This window comes from Camelus bactrianus, chromosome 3, assembly GCF_048773025.1.
Source record: "Camelus bactrianus isolate YW-2024 breed Bactrian camel chromosome 3, ASM4877302v1, whole genome shotgun sequence".
In the NCBI taxonomy this organism is placed as follows: Eukaryota; Metazoa; Chordata; class Mammalia; order Artiodactyla; family Camelidae; genus Camelus; species Camelus bactrianus.
Window position 1 is genome coordinate 62,709,466 of NC_133541.1, and position 26,674 is coordinate 62,736,139.

The 26,674-nt window shown below is 35.7% G+C and overlaps 1 protein-coding gene across 1 annotated transcript in view; it reads left to right on the forward strand.

Moving 5' to 3' along the window:
* Nucleotides 1-26,674, forward strand: part of ADGRV1 (adhesion G protein-coupled receptor V1) — a 471,474-nt gene that overhangs the window by 146,889 nt on the left and 297,911 nt on the right. Inside the window, exons 51-62 of the mRNA XM_074360351.1 lie at nucleotides 2,701-2,923; nucleotides 3,250-3,454; nucleotides 6,664-6,810; nucleotides 9,349-9,604; nucleotides 11,044-11,246; nucleotides 12,443-12,619; nucleotides 13,010-13,192; nucleotides 15,117-15,296; nucleotides 18,561-18,725; nucleotides 23,365-23,482; nucleotides 25,355-25,478; nucleotides 26,375-26,513. Of these exons, the coding sequence (XP_074216452.1) occupies nucleotides 2,701-2,923; nucleotides 3,250-3,454; nucleotides 6,664-6,810; nucleotides 9,349-9,604; nucleotides 11,044-11,246; nucleotides 12,443-12,619; nucleotides 13,010-13,192; nucleotides 15,117-15,296; nucleotides 18,561-18,725; nucleotides 23,365-23,482; nucleotides 25,355-25,478; nucleotides 26,375-26,513 (2,120 nt within the window). The remainder of the gene's footprint in view (nucleotides 1-2,700; nucleotides 2,924-3,249; nucleotides 3,455-6,663; nucleotides 6,811-9,348; nucleotides 9,605-11,043; nucleotides 11,247-12,442; nucleotides 12,620-13,009; nucleotides 13,193-15,116; nucleotides 15,297-18,560; nucleotides 18,726-23,364; nucleotides 23,483-25,354; nucleotides 25,479-26,374; nucleotides 26,514-26,674) is intronic.

Here is a 26,674-nt window from a genome sequence, read left to right on the forward strand (position 1 = left end):
GTTTCACAAGTCATAATCCAAGGGAACTGATGATAGATTAGACATGGGGGGCAGGTGAGAGAGAATGTCCGGGTTGACCCTAGTTTCTGCAACGAATGAATGGGTGATAGTCCTCTGGCCATTATGGTGATCACTGGGGGAAAAATCCAGGCTTTGGGGGACAGAGGTACTGAATTTGATTGGGATAAATTGAGATGCCTTTGAGTCATTCATGTGCAGATACTGAATAAGTGTTAACTGGTTGGAGCTTAAAAGGGAGTCCTCGACTGCAGCTGAACATTGGAGGTTTATGCATGAAGAGAGTCATTTTACTACAGACAGAGGTGAAATTGTCTACAAAGAGACTGTGCAGTATGAAAGAAGGGGCCTTCAAACCAACTTTTGCTGAATTCCACTTTTTAAAGGGCAGGTAAAGGAGAATATGTGATAAAAGGAGTCAGAAAGTATGGAAATCTGTGGCTAACGCTTGCTGAATGTTTATTATGTCCCAGGTCCTATTCTAGTGCCTCACTTTATCTCATTTAATCCTCAAAGCTCTGGATGCTGCTGGAAAAACTTACCCCTCCCTCCCTAGTACCTGAGCACTCTCAGTTTCATCAGAACTATCGCCTTTGGAAATCATGGCCTTTGGACATCACTTGTATTAATTCATCCCTTCCTTTATCCCTGTTTCATCACCCTTTAAGAAGACCAAATTCCTGGGGATAAAGAAACTGTTTTCTCCATGTGGTCTTAACATTCTTTGCACCATATGAGCCCTAATTTTCACATGAGATGCTCAACTCTAGCCTCCCCCAACTCTCCAAACCCTTCCATTATGCCCTGTGGAGCAGCTGCACTGTATGTCAAACCTTCCTCAGAATCTTCCCTTCATCTCCTTGCTCTGGAACTCAGCTCTCTCCTGAGGACGCTGCTTCCCATGCAGCCCTCCCTGGCTGCTCTGTCTCTTGCTGGTCCCTCTTTACATTCCCAGATCTCTGAACGTTAGGAATGCTTTATCTAGCACTTAGTCAGAGAAGTTCTCTTTATCTACACTTACTTTTTAAATAATCTTATCCAGTTGCCTTCCTTTGGCATATTTTTGTCTTTTTTAAATAGTTGTGCTAAATGGAAGAGAATTTTATAATCAGGACTAGTTAGAATCCTGTTCCCCAGAGTAGAGATTTAGGGAATTTTTTTCCCCGTGTAAATTCTGTGTCCCAATTTCATGATCTTGAACAAACATAAATGTCTATTTTCTGAGAAAGTAGTTTCTGCATACACATACGCAGCTCCGACATTTCCTACTCTGAATGTCTGATTGTCTATTCGCTGCCTTGTTATCCTAATATGATTGTGTGGAATCAAATAGGGTCTATCTCCAAGGGTTAAGATATATAGTCAGTGATGTTCAGAATACTTTAGTTTATGATTTTGATTTGGACTGTAGAATCAGTTAAACTTGAGAGATGCAGAGATTCATCTGAGGAGTCTGCTCTTTACTGATGTATACAGTTTCACAGAGCTTTTTGAAAACATTTGACTAGTTTTAAAAATGCAAGTTTACTAATAGCAGCCTTTCTTGATCCTTGCTATGTAACAGTTACTGAACTGAAATAGTACTTAAATTAATTACCATAAGTAAACATGATCAGTAGTTCTTGTTATTTAAGAGTAAGGATATGGACTATTCCATTTTAACCTATTGACTAAAATGTTAAAAGAGACTCATGAGTTCTGGTTCTGTGTACTCTTTTAATGCCTGGTTAATCTTATTTGATAACTTCCTATTCCGATGTGTTCTTCCAAGTACTGGAATTTGTGTATGTTTCTCTATGATTTCTCACCTTTCTTCCGAGTTTTAAGTCTGAAGATTGCTTAATGGTATGTACACAGTAAGCCCTCTTTCCCATCCTAATTTTTGTAAATACAAGTAATATGCCATTGCTTTGAATTATTGACAGCATGTTTTCCTACTAACATCTCAAAAAGCATTGACAGAATATACACCAAGATCATAAATTTGTTAATATCCTTGGACACCTTTAAGAATTTATCAAGTGAAAATAATTAAAATGATGAACCCTGTCTCTCACTAATATTGAAAAGTTAGTAAATAGCAGTAGACATCCAATGTAGGAGAATTATTAAATATATTTAAAGGTCAGCCCTAGGATTAGTGTCTATGCATTAAAATTATAAATCTGAATGTAGCAAAATATAAAACTATAATATATATACTAGAAATACAGCATTAAGCTTTTTAATTAACTTTTTAAATTTAGACTGTTTATAACTATGTCAGTTATAAATTCACGTGGATGATGACTGGAAAGAAAAATACAAAACTGAAACATTTAGTGGTGGGATTATGGGTATTTTTCAGTTTTAAAAACATCCTACCGTGGTCTCCAATAAATAAATAAATATTAAGATGAATACAAAAGAATCCAGAATCCGTTGGGTTTTATCATCCAGTGATTTTTTTTTTTTTAAATTAAGTGGATTGTGGGTACATTGTCAGGCTGACTTGATTGTTCCACGGTATTTACAAATTATTATTTTTATCCAGTTGTTTCAGAAATTGAATCGTATTTAGTTACTTCAGCAATCAAAAAGGAACTTTGAGAGGTGGGAGGGTTTTGCTGAGCTACCCATGCAGGGAGTGTGGGATATGACATTCACATTTCATTCTCTCTGCCTTTTCTTTCCTTCCTGCAGTCCACATACTTCTTGTTGGTCAAGCTGTGTCTGCTCTTTACTGCTGGAATTCAGAGCTGAATCAGTTCTCTTTTATTCTGGAAGCACCTTCTGCACTTGAGGCAGCCTCTGTTACAGTAAAGTCCCTTAATTCAAGCAGGAATTTGATTGCTCTGGCGGGAGCCACCCACTCACACCTATACGAACTGGCCTACATCTCTGGCCAGTCTGACTTTATTCCCAGGTAGGTTCAACATTTTATGCTGAGTGTCTTTATCTCACCATAATTTTATATGATATCTAATTTCTAAGTCTCTCTTTAGTGACTGAAAAAAGATATAAAATATAAGAGCTATTTATAAGCCACAAGTTTGGTTATTATCCATTTTTAATATCTATTTTACTCAGTTAATCAGTATTATATGAACATTTTGTATGGAAATTTTACTTATGAAATGTGATTTCTGAAAACTTTCAGTAATAATGTTATGAGAGTGTTATGGTTAATCTACCATTTGTATGTCTTTAATTTGTTGTAGTTGACTTACTTATATATACTTCTTATGCTAGTTCAGGTGAATTGATATTTGAACCTGGAGACGAGGAAGCTGTAATAGTGGTGAATATCCTTGATGATATAGTTCCAGAGGAAGATGAATCCTTCAGAGTTCAGCTTAAAAATCCCAAAGGAGGAGCAGAGATTGATATTAATGGTTATGTAAAAATAACTATTCTGTCCAATGATGATGCCTATGGAGTTGTTGGATTTGCTCAGGTAAAGATCCCACACTTAGAAATCAAATGATTTATTCATTGTATTTATTTATTAGCTGCTATCAGCACTCAGTGAGTCACATTTTTAGTGTCTTAAGCCTCTCTTCTTTTCCTTTCCCTGCTTCACTCCCTACTCTGTATTATGTGGTGAATTCTATTGATGCTTGCAGTTTACAGACTTACACACTGGACCTTGGAGTCAACTTGTCTTAAACTTTTTTATTTGTACTGATCCCTTTTATAAGTTTAAGTTTGAAATATACCAGTTGGCCTTGGTCCAGGAGTTTGGCTCTGCTGTTACCCTTGTTTCCAGAGAGTAATAGTGAAGCAGATTGCAAATATAACGTACACTGCAAATATATTACTGTCGTTTGCCTTTGTTACTTCTGTGTATTGAGAAAAAGAGAGAGAGAGAGGTTTTGAAGGACAGCAGTTGACCTTGCTACCTAAACTCTTTCCCATATGAGCCCTGTAGTGTGATCATGAAGTTGACCTATGAGGGAAATTGAAAGTGTTTGGAGAATTGGGGTGGAAGATCATTGTGCTCTAACTCGCACTTTAAACGGGCATTCTGTTCATAGAATTGACTCTAGGTTATAAGTGGGTAAGGACAGAAACAGACCAGTTGGAGACTGCTGCAATGATTCAGCAACAAATGATAGAACTGTGGGTGCAGAAATGTGCCTTTCACCAAGATACTGGCCACCGCTAGGAAGAGTAGTCTTGGGGGATAAGTGAGGAATTTTGGACTTACTAATGCCCTGATTCCATTGCTTGCAAGGCGTTGTAGGATCACAGTGTTAACTCAGTCTGTCCCATCTCTGGAGCCAAAGGCAAGTCAGCTTCCTCTGAGGCAGCTCTGCCCAACAGAAACGTAATGTGAGCCCCTGGGTAATTCTAAGTGTTATAGAAGCCACGTGAAAAAAGTGGAGAAAAAAAAAAAAAACAAAAACAAAGCCGGTGAAATCAGTTTTTATATTATATTTTATTTGACCCAGTGTATTTCATGAAGTATTATCGTTTCAGCATGCATTCAACATAGAATTATTGATGAAATATTTTCCATCCTTTTCTTCATGCTTTGTCTTCAAATCCAGTGTACATTTTTCCAGTCTCAGACAAGTCACATTTCAAATAGCACTTGAAATGGCCGGTGGCTACAATGTAGGACAGTTTAGCTCTCAGATATGAGCTGTGGGGGAGGGTTAGAAAGAGAGAAGCCTACCTCTGTCCCCACTAGGTATTCACATGACCTGTTTCCTCACTTTGTTTCCTCTCTGCTGAAATGCCATCTTACCAGAAAGCTCTTTTCTGATGAAAGATTGCAACTCCCACCATCCTACTGCAGCTTTTAATTTCTCCTTGCTCTTCCTACGGCACTTATAATGGCCTACTTTGTCTATTGTCAGTTTCTTTTTACTGAAATTGAGGAGTATGCTCCCTGGCATATTGCTTTCTTCACAGCTCTCCCTGGGCCAGAAAAGTACCTGGCACACAGTAGGTGCTTACTCTGAACCAGTCATTGTTCAGGAAAGGAAACAGAACACTCACATGGCCTTTTCAGGATCTCATACAGGTTCCTTGGGCAGGAACCCTCCTGCTCTGCTGGCTCGGCTTCACCTTCTCACCCAAAGCCTTACTGCAGATGGAGAGTACATTCTGTTCCTCAAGTATTTAAGCGTAGATCTCTCTTCATGAAGATTGTTTAATAATTGTTATGGAGCTGTGAAATCACTGTGGTTTGATCCTTGCCAATAAATAGTATCCTAGGGTCCTTCAATCCATTTGGTAAAATTCCTCAAGATAAGCCTCTTGTGTCTGGACAACCTCGTTTCAAGATGAGAGTCAGTAGATAATGAGTTTCTTGAATATTTTCTGGCTGTGTTAAATCTTCATTTTACTAACCCTTGTTAATAGAGGGCATGAAGCCAGAGAGAGGCTTCTCATTTTAAAAGGCATTATCTTTTGTGAACAAATTATATGCATATTTTAAAATCAAGACATTTTCTGTAGAAGTGTTTGATTGCCTTGAGCAAGATTTTATTACTATGTAACATCTGTAACAATGTGTTAAAATGCTGTGTAAAAATAGTGCTATAGGATTGGATAGATACTCAAATTAGCATTCTAACTAGAAGCTTTCATAAGCTTAAATGAAATTTTGTAATTTCATTTCAGAAATTGAGGGTATCTTTTTTTTCAGCTTAAGTAAAGGTAAGTAAAAAGAAGAGAAAAATCTTACTGGAAAGATTTTTAAACATCTTTATTGATTATACTTCAATATAAATAAATAAATCAAAAAATTTGATACTCCATATTCTTGCTTTTTTTACCTATGGATAAACCAGGGTTGTTGTAAGAAGAGATTCTCTGGAGTATTAATTTTGAGGAGAAGTTCATTAAATGGCTGGCAAGAGAAGTTGCAAGTGTTAGGCGAGGAATGTTTTAGTCACACAGAGGCAGAAATCAGTTTGGAACAAAGGAAAGAGACAAGGAAGTGTAGATGAGAAGAAGTGAGTAAGGAATTCTAACCTGAGGGAAGGGGATAGTTCTGGCAGGAAAAATAGTTGTAAAGACCACAAGCTAAGAATAAAACATCACCCATGGAAACATTACACCTGGAGAAATGTTTCAGAGGATGTGAATTTAAGGATAAGAGACATTTGTAAATAATCATAGAGAGCTCCCTGACTCTTATGATGTCTTTACATTTGGATGGGACCTTGGAGACCACGTAGACCAAATAGTTATTTTATAAACAGGAAACAAAGACCTAGAGGGATTGCCGGAGCTTAACACAAAGGAAGAAAAAGACTTCTTTGTTCCCCTAACTCTGTCTATGACATTTCTCTTCTATGAGCTATTTACATGCTATGTATACTCCTTTAAAAAATGTGTGTGCTTTCTGAGTATAAAAATAATGTATGTTTATTGAAGAAAAATTGAAAAATACAGAACCTGGAAGAGAATAAAAATCCTGCAAGAATTTTCATTTACTCTTAGTCTTTTAGCTATTCAAATATGTTCTACTTATTCGTACATGTTTAAAGTAAAATCATGGTCATTCTATATTACTGTTTTTTAAAATAGTTTTTCACTTAATATAATGTTGCTTAGTAGTGTGAAGTTTGTAAATGCATAATAGCACGAAATAGAAGTCTGCTTAGGTAATTTCAAACAACTGTTTATGACTTCCTGTGTATTTTTCAGAATTCGTTATATAAGCAAGTGGAAGAAATGGAGCAAGATAGCCTAGTAACCTTGAACGTTGAGCGCTTAAAGGGAACATATGGTCGTGTAACCGTAGCGTGGGAAGCCGCAGGAAGTATTAGTGATATATTTCCTACCTCAGGAGTGGTATGTAATTTTCAAAATTACAGGCGAGTCACTTTTAAATTATGGTTACTGTTGATGCATGGGACCAAACCCTGCCTTATGGATGAAGTATTTGAGTTTGAGATTCCTACTAATCAACATAGAGAGAGATACAATTTAAGGTTAATTTTATTGTTGTGATTCTTCTTTTTTTTCCCCCTATAATACCAGAATTATCCGTTAAAACATCATCCCTTTTGAGATTCAGTACACTGGTTAGCCAGATTATGGGTGTATTACACTGCCAGAAAGAGAAAACCAACTGTGGCTGGAAACGTGATTTCAATATTTGAGTAGCATAGAAGCAATAAATAGTGAATAAGTCCAAATAAAACAGCCTGGCATATGGAAAAGTTAACTGGGGTTGCTGAGTGATATAGGTTGAGGTTTCTATAAGTCGACTCTGAAATTGGGAGTTGTGGGCAGAAAGTTATTGGGAAGAACAGCTATAAGGAAGTGAGGAAAGCAAGCATGTGCAGAGAGAAGTTGATCCACAGGCAAGAACGCCTGAGGTTGAGGGAGTTCTGGAGCTGAGCTGATCCTTTGGAGTTGTTTCCAGTTCGGGTGAGGGGACTGTGATGTTGCATCCCTGTTTCAGCTGTCTTTCATTTCTGGTCACCTTCTGGTTGGGGCATAACCTTGGGAGAAACAGTTCTCTGCAGCTGAGGGCAGTTCCCAGTGAGAAATACAGAAGCTATTATTCCCAGCACCCGGGGGATGGGTTCATCAGCCCCAAGAAGGGGTCTGGGAAGATGACCACATTATCTACTGTTGGAGGATAGTACACAATTGTGGCACAGGTTCAAGAATGGATTCAGAATGGGCCAAAGAAGTAGATGATTCACAAAGAGGGTTCAAGTAGCCTTTAGAGCCTAACTGGAAGATGGGTTTTCTGCTTGACTTGTCTTAGGTTTCATAGATTAATCTGTGTGTTTTGCCCAAGTGCTTCTTTGAGGGGTGCTTTTAAAAGACCTCTTGTGAAATTGTCTTTAAAAAAGACTGGTGTCATTCTTACTCATGTTTCTCTTCATAATTGTATGACGTTTTCTCCTTTTACTAAAAAAGACAGTTGTGTATTACGGTTCAACATTTTGAGGTTTCTGTATCATTTGAGAGGTGATTGGAGCTTCGTGTTTTTAAGAATATTATGGCAAATTTTATTGCATTTAGTATTTACTTTATTCAAGGTACCAAAACTGTAAGTTGTATTTCTCAGTTTCTTTGTGTTCTGAATTATATTTCTCCAATTAATATTTCTTATATAAGCCTGATTAAAATTATTTCTAATTTTAATGCATAATTGTACCTTAAGTGTACACTGTATTTTGGAGGAATTAATTATTTTATCCAAAGATCAGTAAATTCTGTTAAGGGCTGGACAAAAAATATTTTAGACATTGAGGGCTATATGGTCTCTTTCCCAGCTATCAACTTTGCCTTTGTAGCACAATAGCAGCAAAAGGTAATATGTTATTGAATGAGCTTTGTTGTGTTCCAATAAAACTTTATTTATAAAAACTGGATTTGGCCAAAGGGCAGTAGTTTTCTGACTCCTAATTTTATTAATAAAGCTCTTGAATTTCTGTCCTCAAGTGCCTTTCTTAGGTGGAGCGATGAGTGTCAAGAAAATAGTTCTGTAATGCTAGTTTGAATAGTTACAAATCGCTTGTAGCCATGTTACTGGATAATAAGGTATGAGATAGGGGACAGTGGGAAGTGGCATGGTCAAGAAACAGAAGCCCTATCAGAAAGGACTTCAGATGACTTTTAGCAAATTCAGATTTGACTCTTCAGGCAATGGAGACACAAAGGAGGAGAAAGATGCTGGGATTTCTATCTCTGCCTATCTTTCTCTCTCTATTTCTGCTTTAATTAATTCATTGTTAAATAATAAATCTGTTCAGAGTTTAGACAAGGGAAGTAGAATTTTTAGCAAAAATTTTTTAGAGAAAATTGTTTAAACTATGATACTTTTTTATGTTTATAGATTAAAAAAAATTTTTTTTTATTAATGGAGGTACTGGAAATGGAACCCAGGACCTTATGCATGCTAAGCATGCACGAGGTACCGGAGATTGAACCCAGGACCTTGTGCATGCTAAGCATGTACTTTACCACTGAGCTACGCCCTTCTCCCAGATTTTTTTTTTCCTGTGAATGTGAATTTATTTATTTATTTATTTCTCCCAGATTTTTATATATGGTACCTAGGACATACATTTCCAGAAAGAGATAGTATGTACTCAATATTTAGTCAAATGTAGGCTTCAGGATAGGACATTTTAGCTACGTGTTTTATTAGCTTAAATTTTAGTAGTGGCTTACTTCTTTCTTTTTCCTAACAATCTTTCACTTCTCATATGAAAGACATTAGATGGACTTGTAAGCTCATATTATGTTGCTTAAATATCTCATTATGTAAGATATGGTCAGTATTAAAAGATAATCTAATCTTTGGATATTTTTACTGCACAGTGATAGCTAGAAAATAAATAAAATCTTCTTTCTTTAAAATTTTAGATTTCATTTTCTGAGGGCCAGGCACTGTCTACAATTACGCTGACTGTTCTTGCTGATGATCTACCAGAGTTATCAGAGATTGTGATTGTGACGCTCATTCGTATTATCACAGAAGGGGTTGAGGACCCATCAAAAGGTGCCACTATTGATCAGAAAAGAAATAAGTCTGTGTTAACCACTCTGCCCAATGACTCACCCTATGGCTTGGTGGGCTGGCATGCTGAGTCTCTCTTTGTTAGAGTGACAGAGCCTAAAGGTAAATCGTGTTAAATATTTTTCAGGTTCTAATAAGTTTTATTGGATAATATTTACTAGGGATGTAAACTTTTTTATATGACGTTTTTCAGTTTGACAGGTTGTACTCAATTCTTTTTACTTTTTAAATTTTATGATCATGTTATCTATCACTCAGTGATACTACTATGTGAAATACTTCTGCTTTTTGAGACATTACTGTCATAACAGAAATGTTAATATTTTAGTATATCATTGTAGTAGAAGCTTTTGGTTTTTATTTTACTTTATTTTTTTTTATTCTTTATCTTTTCTCTTTCCTCACTCAGAATTCCCCCTTTGTAGATTTTTAGTAGTTACAGGAAACAACGAACAACACAGAAAAATTTATATGCTGCTTGAGGTGTTAATTGTTAAACTCAAAGCAGTAACTAGAATAGTATTTTTTCTGTAAAGTGTAAGTGATCAGTCCCTATTTCTGTATTTCCTTTGAGTTTAGAGTTGAAATCTTTACCTAAAGAACCATTTTTATCAACTGAAGAATTAATAGATTTTTGTGGATAAAGGTCATTTGACTTATTTGAATAAAAGTTTATATAATATGTATGTGTTAAGAATATGTTATGCAAAGGCTCTATAATTTTCAGACAGGAACATGGACATCTTTCAAGGACCTCTCATTTAAATAGTTGATGGAAAAAATGACATGTAATTATACACCTGGGTCTGTCTGTCTTATATATGGGAACAGAAACAGTAGTCTTAAAATAAAATGATCTGTTCAGTTACCCATTCAACAGTTATTTCTGAAACACCTAATAAGTATCAGAAATTGTGCTACATGTTCTGAGAGCAAAGACACAATATTTGGTCACTAGGAACTTACAGACTGGTAGGGAAGATTGACAGTCATGTTTTTTTTTTTTTCGTTTATATGGCAAATCAAATTTAAAAAACCTAAGAAATGAAATAAAAAACAGATGCTTTGAAATACTTTGAGCTTTGTGATAGCCACCTCACTATAAGAATGAAATTGCTCTTTTAATGTTTAGTTATTAAACAATGACTTTTGTGTGTTTAATTTTTTATTTTCAAAGAATCGTCTTAGCATTTGTAATTATCACCTCTGCTCAACCTGCAGTTATGCACTTTCCTAATATTTTCAGTAATTTCTGTTAAGGTGCATGACTTTTGCAACAAAGGAAAGTGAACTAGAGAACCAGAGGTGAGGGTTTAGAACTGGGATACGGTGCTAGCAGTGTACGGGGAGTTTCAACACAACTTTGGAGACAAGGCAGATGAAGCACAAAATACTCTTTCGGAGAGTGTATTGTTTTTATTTTACCTCTCTTTCCTTACCTGTCTAAATGCAGTAGTGCAGAGCATTCTACTCTGAGTGCTTGGAATAGCATCAGCAGCAAATAGAAAAGCTTATTTACTTGAGATGTGTGTGTCTCACAGAGAACATCACCACTCTTCAGTTACGAATTGTTCGAGATAAAGGACTTCTTGGAGACATAGCCGTTCAGTTGGTAGCTAAACCCAATTTCTCACTACATGTAAATAATCAAGCTACTGAGAATGAAGATTATTTACTACAAGAAACAATGATGGTAATGAAAGAAAACATAAAGGAAACTTATGTTAAAATTGCCATTTTGCCGGTGAGTCTTGGCTGCAGTAAATATGATGTAGAATAAAGGAAAATGCTCTTAGAGATAAAAATGTGATGCTCTTATAGGTAAAATCTTTTTTAAAAAGGATGCTCTTTAAATGTAAAAATGTGAGTCCTCTAATGTTTCTGGCCACCCTAATATTTAATAATGAATATTTTATAGCTGAAAGATAAAGATAGTAAGTGTATTGCTTGTTTTTAAACTGAAATATTGTTTGAAGGAACTTGAAGCATTGAATTTGGATTGATTATAGTGTAGTTGGATCCTCTATTCTGTTGGTTTGTTAGTTGTTTTAAACTAATGACTGAATTAATAAAATGGCCAAATCAATCTGGTTATTTTTGTTATTGGTTTCATAGGGCAATATTTTCATTTCTTGGTACGATTGCTTGAATTAAGATTAGTCTTCTGATGGTTTAGAGCTGGTTTTAGGGCTCTCACTCTCCTGTGTCTAAGGAGAATGTGTATATGCATCTGTAATGATCCACAAGAAACTGAAATTGGTTAGTAGTATTTTAGTAATATTATATAATTAAACATTGTTTATATTACAGTACTGAATATAATAATATATATCATATACCATTAAATAAATATAATATTTTATAATGATGTTAAGTGTTACTAATAGCGATGTTAGTGGTATTAAATAATAGTGGCTTCTGGAGAGGACATTCTGGAAAGACAGGGATGGGGAAGAGCAGAGTTTTCTTTTCCTTTTCACTAGATACCCTTTTTATCTTTGGAATTTTTATTACCTAGTGAAACGTAAGGTAACAATTTTTTGAAAAGTTAATTAAAGTGCAGGATTATAGTTAGATTTACAAGTCTAGAGCTTTCACTTCTAAGATGTATGTAGCATTTACCAGTTTCTCCTAAATTGAGAGGGTTTATATAGGTAAAATGTATTCAATAGGGTGTGATCAAAATTGCGGGATAGATTTTTAACAATTGTTTTAGTTGCTCATGAGTGTCAGGCTGCCATTGAAACATTGCTGGTAAGCTTGAATATCCCCTAAGATTCTGAAATTGTCAGTAGGAATGTATTAAAATATATAAAAGAATCTTTTCTATATTTGTAACAGAGCTGTCCATTCCCGTGATCAGTCATTTATTCTTTACTGAAAAATATTATACTTCCAATGAGAAATTGAAAAATAAAATATCATCCCTCCCCTTCCCAGGATGATGCCCCTGAGCTGGAGGAAGGATTTATTGTCAACGTCACTGCAGTGTACCTGCTGAACTCTGGCTTCTCTGCTGGACAGCCAAGTGTGTGGAGGCCTGGAATGGAAATAGCAGAGATAATGATCGAAGAAAATGATGATCCTAGAGGAGTTTTTAAGTTTCATGTTACCAGAGTGAGATGAATTTTCATATATTTATAGTAATATATTCATATATTTGTAGTAATATAGTAATATAGCTTATACCTGTTGACTTGGCCAGTGTCATATTTTCTGAAAAATAATTGGCCTTACTTGTAGATATTTATAAATATCTGTCTGAAAATTTGTCTTACAGACTAATTCTTATTTCTCTTTGAACTAGACCAGATTAAGCAAGTTTATTTACATTACATTTAAAAGTTAAGAGTTCTGAAGACCTATTATGCATATTTATATCTAGCTATTGATTCCTGCTTTGAAGACAGAAATATAAGGACTTATGGAGAAATAATAAATTTAGACACTGATGGCTTATAAGAGTTACCACTGTCGTGCATTTTAACTTATATCCTTTACTTTAAGGATGTTGATGGAGTTATTACTGCCTATGAGGTACCTCCACCCCTGAACATTCTTCAAGTTCCTGTAGTCCGGCTGGCTGGAAGCTTTGGGACAGTAAATGTTTATTGGAAAGCAATGCTGGACAGCGCTGGCCTGGAAGACTTTAAGCCATCTCATGGGATCCTTGAATTTGCAGACAGACAGGTATGCCAGTTATGGACATACTAGCATTTTTTGGTTGTACTGCAAACGTTTTATAGGCATCCATCAAATGAATGTGCAGTAGTGATTACTAAATGTATTATACTGTATAAATTTCCATGTTGAGCAAACAGAAAAATTGTTAGTTAATGTATAATTTATTAATGGATGTAGGAAGAGAACATAAATAGGCAAGAATTTCATCCTTTCCTGAACTTCCCCACCTTATTCTATTTTAAATAGGAGTTATAAAAGAAGATAATACTTGGCTTAGAGGTGCCTAAGAATGTATAAAAAACTACATGATGAACCATACTATTCCTATGAATTGTAGGTTCTTTTATTCTTTTTATTTCTTAATGCTTATAGATATGAATATTTATTGAGGATTTGTACTAAAATTATGTACATTTATTACTAATACCCAAAACCCTTTTTACAATTAAAAAAAGACTAAAATGTTAGAAAAGAAGCCTAATAGTTAAAACTGGAAAAAATTGAAAAATGATATTGTAGATTTGGGCCAACCAATCTTAAAAACTACAGAATATTCCCTAAGAAGTGTTAAGTTTGTAAAACTGGGCATTTTGCAATATGTAAGAATAAAATATTTTCATAGATTTTTAAATCAGTAAGTGGAAAAAGCACATGAACAACCATGAAAATATTTGTAACTTCACATAGCAGTGTCTCTTTACTTGCAGTCTGATTTTGCCTGCACGGAGCTGCAGAGTGTGCATCAACATAGCAGTTGCCTTTAGGGGGTATGTGAATGCTGCTCAAAGATTAACATAGAGACCTAGATTTTCCTGCACATAAAGATCTATTATTAATATTTGAAATCATGAGTTTTTAACAAACTTAGAACTTTAAACATTTGCTACTAAAAGGAAGGGAAGTACAGATTTTTACATTAAAAATAGAAGCAGATAAATTGATTTTCATTGAAGTAGCCATCCAACTTGAGTTATGTCATCAGCGCTTTATTCTTTCCATGAAGTTCAGGCCCCATCCCATTTAGCACATCCTTAGGATCATCATTATCCTTACAGTTAACATCCTATAGGGAAAGTATTCTGTATTCTGCAGTATAGATTTGGGGTGTAGACATTTTAATAATCTTACATTTTAGCATGTGCTTTTGTTTAGGTTTCTGTTTCTCTGAGTGTGATGTCCAGATGTCTCACTTTTTTTTCTCATTAAATTAAAGTGAATTTAGGTAGGAAAACTTTATTTTTTGATAAATGTCAGTGTCATTTCCCTCTGGGTACAGAAAAAGATTTGAAATGTGGAGATACAGCTGGGATATTTTTATGACCAATAGTGAAATCACACGCTTGACCAAGTACTTATTTATAAGTTATAAAAAAACTTTTAACTTAGACCCAAAAGAATGAAGCCCTGATCATAAACGTCTAATAACAGCAAATTTGGCTTTTTTTCCTGCCTGTCTTTTTCCCTGCATTAAAAGAACAATGATTTGAAACCAAGGGGTTTAGTCTAATTGCAGAAGACAAAAATAATTTGTAAGATACCATTTGATATCATACCACATTAACACAAGTATACTAAAATTTATGTTTGTTTAATGGTTATTAGAGCTTGCATGACATTTTAAATATTTTTGTTTAAGAATAAGTCTTCATTTTTTTGGTATCTATAAATAACCCTGTATTTTATTACATATATAATTTCCTTTATCTTGGAAATAGTAGACTAAATGTTTTACTTTGAAATACTGTAAATATATATATAACTTTAAAATAGTATTATGAGCATAACACATAAAAATTCCTGCTTTTTCCCTTGGTACTATCTATCTAAATTTCAACTAAAAAGTTGAAATGTATGCGATCAGAAATTGCTATTACATTATACCATCCCTCTTCTTTCTCTCCCTTCCTCCTTTCCTTCTCTTCTTTTATAGGTCACTGCAATGATAGAAATCACCATAATTGATGATGCTGAATTTGAACTCATGGAGACATTCAGTATTTCCTTAATCAGGGTGGCTGGAGGTGGCAGGCTTGGCGATGATGTTGTGGTAACCGTTGTTATTCCACAAAATGATTCTCCATTTGGAGTATTTGGATTTGAAGAAAAGACTGTAAGTGAAATATACCAGGAAGGAGGTGCCTTCCCCTAGGCTAATTTTTCTTGTAATTTATAGTAGTAAGGTATTTTTCTTTCTTTTTTTTTTTTTAACTGTTCATTACTCTTCACTCATGATTTTTTCTCAAGGGTCTTTTGAGTTGGTGATTGAATTAGGGGCCAGTTCTCTCTCCTAGGCACACAGTTTGATAATTATGAGAGCGCTTAACATCAGGCAGTTACAAAGGGAAACAGATTTCTGTTACTGAGTGTAATAGACCAGGAGGTGCTTTGTGTCTGTACCTTCTGTTCTCTGCCTGCTCTGCTGCTAGACCTCCATCCTGGTCACAAGCCAGGACTCTGTCATACCCTGGTTTTACACCCCAGGATGGATTTCGCTGGGAAGGGATTTACATTATCCACCTTTCAAGTCCTCTCTCTTGATTTATATTGAACAAAACACCACAGTCACCGCCGCACACGTCTGTCTCCTATTTCTTCTCTCTCACCTCTTACTTCTCACTGAATGCTTACTTCCAGGGCTCACAAGAGTGGGACCAGTTGTCACTGGTTCAAGCCCTGAGGGAGAAAAAAGCTTAATCATTTGTGCAGCCAGGTTTGATGACTAGTCCTAAATTATCTCTGCACCTTAAGTATAAAATATAGTGCTGTAAACTATTTCATAATTATTATGACTTCAATTTTCAAAGGAAATTCCAAGGAGAAATAATCATAATATATAATTTCAGTAATAGGTAATTTCATATACAGCTTTTCTGGCTCCTATGTTACCATTTCCTTTATTTAATCACTTATAGATAATCAGTAATTCACCATAGATCATTTTAAATAGTAGCAAATTGTTCTAATGTCTGTTGTCTTTACTGTTCTGTGGATGCAAGGCTAGGCCTACAGTTTGCCTGTTAGGGCTGGAGTGGCCAGATGCTCCAAAATTTAAATAAACACTAATAACTGCGTAGTGATTTGATCATTGAAATACCAACTTCATAAGAAAATGGAAAACATAAAATGAACAGAGCACTTCTACTGCTGCAGCCTAATGAGACTTTTTCTTCCTTGGGAAATGAAAGAGCGAAAGTAGGTGTTTGGAAGTAGTGGTAGATTCGCAAAAGAGTAGCTGTCAGTGTTTCCAAGTCTGGGAAATACAAACTATATAAAGAAGAGAGTAAATACACCCATAATATTATCGTTCTGAGATAGAAATCATTAGCATTTTGTTGTATTTCTGTCCAGATCTTTTTTGCATATATGCAGAGAAATATTTTAATATATATGAATGTGTAACTTATTTTTAATAAAATTTATTAAATTATTAAAAATGTATTCTCTATTAACTTCTGAGGTTAAATAAAGTTTGGGGTTTAAGTAGTCAATTCTCAAATTGATGAAACTTTGTAATAATGTTTTTTGCTTTTAATTTTGTCACACATTTGGACTTAGCCATTGGCCAGTATATTTACAGGTTTCTCTCACTGTATGAAAAAATAGTTATGCTACTATTTATAAGTAATTTTTAGTTATTTATTTTATCTTAACTGCCATCATAAACTTCACTGCATAAACTTCAGTGTGTTCTTGGTCTGGGAACTACTGTATTCCAATAGCCTCAGATCTCCAACTTGTCTTGCAGTCTAAAAGGAAGATTTAAGTCACCCAAACCCTGCTGTGTTATTCTTCATAACCCTCATTGTGAGGAGTGAGTGAGTTGCTACATAAGGCATATATTAACTGGGCTTTCCACTCAATAGGTGTCAATTGCTGTTTTAATTGTTGATGATATTAGTGGTAGCTTTTTGCTCAGCCCTTTGTGGCTACTTTTCTTATATCCTATCTTTTTTTTTTACTGCCCAAGTCTCTTGATAACAGGGAGTTTATTTATTTATTTTTTAACATATTTGTAAGATACACAGTATTGTGCATGTAGTGAACATTCTGTTAGCATTATTTGGCGATTCAGATTAGACTCAGAACTGAAGAACACTGAGAAACGATTTTTGGTATTAATCTGTCAAAATTAGTAAGCTGCTCACAGGGAAGTGTGCTAAGTATACCAAAGCACTGGGAATAGTAGAGACTCATGCAAATATACTTGTGAAACTGAAACTGGAATGTTACTGTCTATAGAAACAAAAAGGACTTATACATGTGGTTTGTTGATAATGGATTTCTTTTCTTTCTCACTTTGCTTTTTTCTTATTAAATATTTCTGGTCTCTGAGGAGTGGTATGAACAGCACTGGATGTGGAATCAGAACATCTGAACTAAATTCCAGGCTCCTTTTCTCCAAATATATGTATATCTGTGGCCCTCAGATTTCTTAAAGTGTCTGTGAGGCTTAAATAAGATGAAGAGAACTGACATATATTAGAAGCTCGCTAAGTATCAGTTGACTCCAAATTCCTACTCTTGGCACCAATGCAAAATCTCATGGGAAAGCAGAAAACAAAACAAGATTGTATTCTCTGCTTGTTAAGTGTCTGTCTTGAAAATGGAAAGCACTGTATTATATTTTTGTATTTACATAACAAGTATGCAGTATAAGCTCAGTTTGGACTTTGCTTCACAAAATCAGTATAGGTAACTCAGTTGAACCAGGTCTTTTAATAGTAAAAAATAAACAGTACAGGTAAATTAACATACTGAATTTTCTTCTCTCCCTATGTTAGGTTAGTAAAGCCTCTTTTAAATTTGAAGTTGCTGAAGTTGTCAAACTGCAAATAATTCAGAGGGCAGTTTGGGTCTGTATTCTGTGAGGGGCCTGACTGCTGTAAAAAGAACCCTCACATCTCAGTTCCTTAATATAATAAGAATTTATTTCTTTTTTATGTGAAAGACTGCATCATTGTTCCTAATTGGGGTTTTATGGACACTTCTCCAACTGGCATCTCAGGCACCAGACTCTCTCCATCTTAGTCACCCAGCAGGTGGAGAAAGAGGGAATGTGGAAGATTATGTGGGAAGTTGATGGCCAGACTACGGTAACATACTTCACTTCTGCCTGTGTTCCTCTGGCCAGAATTCAGTTACAAGCTCCACCTGATCACAGGAGAGTTTAGGAAATGACAAGTAGCTGAGTGTCTAGGACAAAAAGGGAATGGGATTTGGTGAAATGTATTTTGGGGGGCATGTTTGTAACAGAGTTCTAAATTCAAACATTGCAGTGATTGTGAATAGAAGTAAGACTCTGTTTGTTTTTCCTGATTCTTTCTTTCTTCCTTTCTTTCTTCTTTTAACCTTACTGGGCTTTCTTTTTTTTCAGGTAATGATTGATGAATCCCTTTTGTCTGATGACCCTGATTCATATGTGACATTAACAGTTGTCCGGTCTCCAGGAGGAAAAGGAGCCGTTCGACTTCAGTGGGCTGTGGATGAGATGGCCAAAGATGACCTCAGTCCTTTGAATGGGACACTCCATTTTGATGAGGTATAATCATCATCAGGACTTTGTAGTTTAAATTTGTCCTTGTCTGATTTTCTTCTCCGTAGTATTGCTTATGAATTCATATGAATTCACTGTGTCTGGAATTTTTTGAAATCATGTGCACCGTGGGGAAAAAAATCACAAACACACACACACACACACACACCCCTAAATATCTGAAATCAGATTTAGTTCATACGCTGTCTTCATGCTACCATTAAAACTACTCTTCTCTCAACATTTCCTCTCCTGATTGAAGGCAAAACCAGTCAACCAAGCTGCATACCTGGTATCACCCCATCTCCACGCATTTTGTAACTCTTGCATGTATTTGATAACTGAGTTTGATCATTTTTCCCTTTTAAATACCCTTTCTGTTCCTCCTTCTCTGTCATGGCTGTGGCAGTGCATGCCTTCATCTTTCATTTGGTGGAGTCTTTTAACTGATATTCCTATTCCAAATCTTTTCCCTTTTCTGTCCATTATCTGTGCCACTGATGAGGGTTATCTTTCCATAAGGAATATATTGTTATGCTACCCCATGCTTAAAATGATCCAGGGGCTTCCTCTTACCCACAGAAATTCAGACTCAGTAGCATGGAACACACAGCCTCTCAGAGGGAATCCTGGTGTACCTTCCTCCTTGTCTTTCTTAATTGCTTAGTTCTGTCTTTCGTGTGTTAGTAGTAGCAATCTCCGCCTTATCATCCCAGAAGAGTCTGGGTAGTTTCATAGCGCCCTCTTATCGAGTTGCTGTTTCCTCATTCTGTTGACTGCCTCTTCTCTATAGCCTTCTCTTCTGATGTTAAGCGGAGTTCAACACACTTGTGTGTATTATCACTATATCTGTTTACATGTTGAGAAGTGTACTTACCACAGGAGTTATTAGGTCAAATCATATGGAATTGGAACTGTCCGTTTTGTTGTACAAAATGGCAATTTCACATGATTAAAACTGATAGTAATTGTGTGTCTCTCCCCATACAGGAATGAGGTATCCTTTAGCTAAGGTTTACAAATAACCTACATATTTGAATCTCCATAGGCACCTTGGAGCTGTTGATTCTTGAGTATTACACACAACACAGGTTATTCTGATTCCCTTCTACAGACTCTTAACTTGCTTTTCTGGGAATAGGTGATATTAAGGAGACTTTCTTAAGGAGTGGCATATCTCTTACTAGAGTACTGAAGGTGAGAGATTTATCTCTAATAAGCTGATCTTTGCTTTATTAGGATAAAAATTCTCCTGAGTTGACGAAAACAATTTAATCTTTAGATCAGAATGACTGAGCCATCCCAGGCTAAAATAAATTTAAAAGACCCACAACTAATTTTATCTTGGGAAAAAACACATTAATTTCAAGGATAATGAGAAAAGGCCACAAGTAGTAAGACAGAAAAAAAGGATAAAGAAAAAAAAAGATGACAAAATGATAAAATATTTCTCTTCTACAGTGAATAAAATAAGATGTTAAAAAAGTGTGATTCAGAACTTTCATACTTAGTCAAAATATCAATCACATACCATAATAACAGAAAGACAATCTTGAAATTACAGAGAGTACGAATTTTTGACAACCACATACACTTTGAAAAAATGATTAAGGTAGTGTTTCAGTCAGTCAGAAGACTGAATGAAAATAATTGAACAATGGAAGGTGTATTAGGGTCCATCCACATGTGTCCCAGTGACAACTCTCACGGTGACAACTTTGAGGGAGGACCAAGCTCCCTTTGCCCAAGCACTTGGTTTTTATGATTCCTGAGGCTGACTTCTCCTTCCCAAGTCCTGTAGAGCAGGAGTATCAGTATTAGCTGGAGTATCAGTAAACTCTTCTGAGAATATGACTTTGCTAGTTTCCTGTGTCCATGCAGCTTCCTTCTCCTTGGCCAGCTTTACTAACCAAAAGAAGCTGGGGATGCAGCGTATGGTGCAGTTAATCTAAGCGTGAGGTTTCACTGTGAATCCAAGTAGTGTTTATCAGAGCCAACCAGAGCCAAGTAGTGTTTATCAGTCAAATTCTCAGTTCTTTTTTTCTGGAAGGAGGGATGGAGAGGTGGAGGAGAATTGACAAGCTGATTCTAAAATACGTATAGAAATGCAAAAGACCAGGAATAGTCAGAAACTCACAAAGAAGAATTGAGGGTGGTCTTCCATAACTAGATTAAATAACCTGTATCTAAGGTAAATATGACAGTGTGATATTGGGCTCTGGGATAGACCAAAGAGAAGAAAATGGGAGTCCAGATTTATCAGTCTTTTATGGTTTTTGCTTTCATGTGTGCATAAATCATTCCTAAATTAATAAAAGATGAAAGTGAGAGTGAATTAGTTAAGAACCAGAAAAACAGTAGAACTTATGAATAGGTTAAAAAAAAAACCCAAAAATAACTTGACAAAATAAGAACTAACCAGAAAGAAAGAACCATTACTTTGCAAATCTAGACAAATAAATGTAAACATCTATGTGAAATTGACTCTAATATAGTAGATACAGAAAGTCTAAGCAGATGAATTTCTGTAAACAAAATAGAATAAGAAAAATTAAGGAATGGAGTAGAAGGTCCCTAAGATGGCTTTCCAAAGGAATTTGACCAAACATTTAAAGAGAAAATAATCCCAGTGAAACATGGTCATTGTCTATTTTTTTTTTTTTTTGAGTCTGTTGACCTTTCATCTGAGCATTCAACACCAAACACACAGAGAAATGTATTTTTTTCTTTCAGTTTTCTCATAGGTAATCAAGAAATTAATCAGTGATGCCCTGTGGTAATTCATTTGCCACTTAGACATTCTGCCACTCTTTTTTTAATTGAATGAAAGATTCTTTAAATTCTGCAGTGCTTTACAGTTTTCAAGTTTCAGATGCGTGATTTCATATAATCCCATAATAACCCCCTTTTTTCTCCCCTACCCCTGGGTCCCCGTCTTCCCTTCCCTCTCCCCACTGTAACCACTAGTTTGTTCTTTGCATCTGTGAGTCTGCTTCATTATTTGTTTCATTCACTAGTTTTTTTGTATTTTTTAGATTCCACATATAAGTGATGTCACACAGTATTTGCCTTTCTCTGTCTGACTTATCTTACTTAGCATAATACCCTCCACATCCGTCCATGTTGCTGCAAATTCTGCCACCATTTTTGAGGTATTGGTTACTCTAATGGAACTAATGATCTTAAACCAGATGTTACAGATATTTCATCCACTCATTTCTTAGATTCTGATACATGATGGCTCAAGTAACATCTAGGTTGCATGCCCTAGCCCTCTGTAAGCTTCTCATTTGTCATGAGACGAATTTAGAAATTACTTTGAAATTTCTTTAAAGATTTTCCATAGTCATAATGAGCAATAATTTGCCTGGTTACTAGATTCTAATTGCTAGATCTAGTTTCCAGATGATTAGAAAGATTTTCTCGTGTTCAGCAGGACATCCATACCAAAATGACAAACAGTCTAATCTTCCCCCTACTCCGCCAGGAAGTAAGGCCATCCTTGGTCAGAGAACTGCATCAGGAGGGTGGGTTTGTGGATCCCCTTGGATTTGACCTTCTCCCTCTTCATTGCTCACCAGCCTGGTGCATTGCATGTACAACTGCATAACAGCTTTATTGTTCTCGTATCCTCAGCTCTGACACACCTGTGTCTCCATTCTAACAAATGGTTTTGTGGCTAAGATATACAATTCAGAGCTGCTGATTCACAATGTGTGGAGAGTAAAAGGGTTGGGAGTGATTCACTGCATCCCAGGAATTATAGATTTTCCATGAGTATATTTAAAAAGGCCTTGAGGCAGGAAGTATACAGTCTCATATAAAATTTTTAAGAAGTACAGAAATAAGGGGCTATGAAGAGAGAATGGCTTGAGAGAAGAGATTAAAATAATGCTTTTTAATATTAAAACTCTCAAAAGATGCAGTTGCAGAACTGAGATGTACATGAGAAGCAATAAAACGCTGAATTCAAGCAATAGAAAGTTAATCAGTGATGCTTGGGGCAAACTGGAGTTTTGCTATCAGCATAGAGAGGAAAAAGTAAAGAGAAAAATGATTCTGTCATGGTTGTATCTCAAAGTATTAACCTAGTTGTCTTCTGTATATTTGCTTTTCCTCATTCTTTCTCTTCCAGTCTACACTGAAAGTTTAACACATGTTGCAGGAAATTACTGAACTAAGTGTAAGACAAGAGAGGGAAGGAATACTAATCAGCACTCTTGAGACCAGCACCTATGGAAGGAAAGGGAAGGAAGCAGGAATGGGTAGACGGCAAAGTAAAAATGGGTAGCAGAAAGCTAACCTTTATAAGTATTGAACCTATGACCTTGATCTGTTTACATCATGCTGTGACCATTTAACTCTCTTTAAGTGATTGAACTTTCAATGGTTGAAAATTTTCAGTAAATTTAAAAGTTGTGTTAAAATTTCCCTCCTTTTTCCTATTAAGAACTTAAATGGGATTTATGCTCAGAGCTAATTTTAATATAGTAGTTCTCTCAAGAAGAAACCCATAATTCTAGGGGACAAAAAGGATACACTTTAAAAAATGCTTGTAAGTATAAATACTATTCTGCTAATGAGAACATTCAAAATTTAACTTTGGCCCATCTGGAAAATATGTTCCTCCTCTCATTTGACGTAGACCGAGTCCCAGAAGACCATTAAATTGCACACACTTCAAGGTACTGTGCTGGAGGAGGACAGGCATTTCACCATTCACCTGCTACCAGTTGATGAGGTAGAAATATCTCCAGTAAAAGGTGAGACAGATTGACACTTTTTGAAATTAAAAAGTAAATTTTCAGAGACAGGTAACCAAATAATCAATAGTTACAAAGATAGGTAGTGTTAGTTTTTATAATTCCTAAAATGTTTGCTTAAACATATATTATTTGCCACTCATATTACAGTTGAAGACTTTCAAAAACTAAAATTACAATTACCAGTGTTGGTAAGGTCATATGCCAAAGATTTCTACTACTTAACTGTGTGCTTTTTAAAAAATAAAGGTGTTTATTTTAGCAATGTTTATAAAGTAAACAATGAAAAATTTCCTGAACATTCAACAATAGGAGACTTGTTAAATTTAACAAAATACTATGCAACTATTCAAAACAATGTGCCAGAAAAAGCCTTACTGCATTAAAAATAAAGAATACTTAGGTGACATGAATAATTATGTTAATAAAGCAGGTTTCATAACAGCATGTTCAGTGTAATTCCTTTTTTGTCATGTGCATGTCGTAAGTATGTTTGTAATTATTTACTTGAAATGTGGATAGTGGTTTTTGATTACTCGTATTTCTACACTATTTATGATGATCTTGTATTACTTTTGTAATAAGATGTTATTTAACTTAGCGCATGTCTCTTTCAGCCTACCTATACCTGTTTTCATCAGAAAGTAGTTACTTAGACATTTTGACATTTCAGAAACAGGCATCAGAATTCTCATTTGCCTATGGTCCATGTGAAAATTTGTTTCTTAGATCTGGAAAGGATTAGTGGTACTAAAATGGTTTCATTATGTTATGAAGAGTAATAACCATAAAAAATGGCCCAGCAACTTTGATATGAAAAGTTAGTTACTGTTGACATATAGATAACAGTATCTTTTTTGCCATGAAGAACTTCATCCTATGCAAGGGTCTCTGGCCAAACGAGCAGAATTCTATGGCCAAGGAAATTGTCAAAATTGTAAAGAGCAGCACTGTACTCTTTACAGTTACCTAGGGTAGTTATTCTTTTTGTATTTTTATCTAGAGTGCTTTCCAGCAAGTCTGTGAATCATATCTTTGCACCATATCCTTCCATAAGTCTTAAGTCAGCTCAGTTGTCTACATTGTATTAAGTGTCAGGGTTGATGTTATGTAGACTAACTAAACACAAGAACAAGAAGATACCAGTGGGTCAAGGTAAATTGTTCGTTAACATAAAAAATGCATAATATATTTCTAACTGGGATGTCCTTACACATGACAAACCACTCTTGGTCCCATTAATCCATTGCCAAAAAGTGATAGATGGTATAGTAATCCAGTCCTTTGTTTCGTGAAACCCTCATGTGTACTTCTGGAAGCAATTTTTTTTCAAGTTACTGCTAAATTATACTATGAGTCCTTGAGTTACTTGATACGGCTTTTATTTACATTTTAGCAGGAATATTTGATGCATTTTTATAAATGCTTAAAAGCAAACAGTAGAATCAGAAAATTAAAAATATAAAAGGGCCCCCACGAATTCTTGCTTTTGCCACGTAGCAAATAGTTACAGCCATGCAGCCAGTTGCAACGAGCTACCAAATGGTTACTGTAGAAGTGAATGAATGCAAATGGTAGAAGAGTACTTGCTTATCATGGGAATGATAGTGGAATTACTGTCCACTTTATCCTACCCTTTTCATGAAAATGTGTGATCTTGGGCAAGTAGTTTACCTTGTGTCTTCAGTCCTCAATGTGCTTAAATGTCTTCAGTAAGATAAAGATACTATTGGTACTTAATTTATATGATTGTCATGAGGATTAAGTCAAAAGATTAGTATGTGTAAAGCCCTTAGCACATTGCTAGGCACATACCAAGTGAACACATGTATTTTCTGCATAAGTGGTATACATATATCATCTTCCACTTAGGTAGCGCATCAATCGTCATTCGGGGAGATAAGGGAGGGTCAGGAGCAGTTGGGATAGCTGCGTCATCTCGGCACGTCCTCATTGGTGAACCCTCAGCAAAATACAATGGTACTGCTCTCATCAGGTAAGGGCTTCCTAGTTTTTGTTTGCCTAGGTGAGGGTCTTGATGTTTATTTTTATGCCCTAAATACTTTGTTCTCAACACAGACACATTCTTCAGGCATTGCCATTTTATGTATTGGTAATATCCTGTGGAGAATAGAACACATTTCTGGTGAAAACTGAAGATATACTCTGACCTGTCTCTTAGTTAGGTCATGAGATTTCTGACTGTTTCTTAGATGATTTGCACAACCCATGCCAAGGAAAGCATATTGAGTGACATCAGAAGATCTGTGCTTCCAGCCCTGTTCTGTCACTAACCATGTAAAGTGACAGTTATTTCGTCTCTGTAAGCTTGTGTGTCTTAGCTGCAGAATCACTCCTTAAAAAAATCATCTGGAGCAAAGATTTTATGAGTCTTTAAGTGTTCAAAAATTAGGGCCCATTATATATCTAAAGTAGTATGATTGTAGGCAGTTTTGATTGTCACAGGTTTTCTCATGAGGAGTGGGATAGCAGTTATCAATGCAGTAGCTGAATTTGTATTGAGACGTTATCTTTTTGGTAGCTTTTCCATTAGCGTTACATGTACGAAGTGTTACTGTTCTCTGGGGTATTCATATTTCATACCTTGTATATTAAGTGAAAAGTCTTTACAAACTTAAAAAAATCCTTTAAGCCTTCTCCTTGTGATGTTCAGCTTTTGCCAGTGTTCTGGTCGAGCAGGTTGCACAAGTGCAGTTCTTTGGGTGTTACTCTTGGAATTGTAAGACTTTCTTTTGCTTTACTGTTGATAGATGAGGCTATTTAAATCTTGAAGTAAATGAAAATTGTTTATTGTTGAAGGTTACAGCAAACATTTAGGAAAAGTTCCTTCAGTAAAAATGTGTTGAAATATACACTTGTGTATTGTTGTAGCCTCGTTCGTGGCCCAGCGATTTCGGGGGAGGTCACAGTGGACTGGAGGATACTCCCTCCTTCCGTGGGGGAATTCGCTGAAACGTCAGGAAAACTGACGATGCGCGATGGACAGTCTGCGGCAGTTGTAGTGATACAGGTACCAGTGTTCCTGATGACTGTCATGCCCTTTGCTCTGTGTGTGTGTGTGGCTGGGGTGGGGTGGTGGGAGGTGGTTAATATCACAGAGTTTGTTGTGGTTGCTTATGTGATACTTTCCTTCTAATGTTCACATTCTGCTGCTCATGGCCCTTTTTGTCC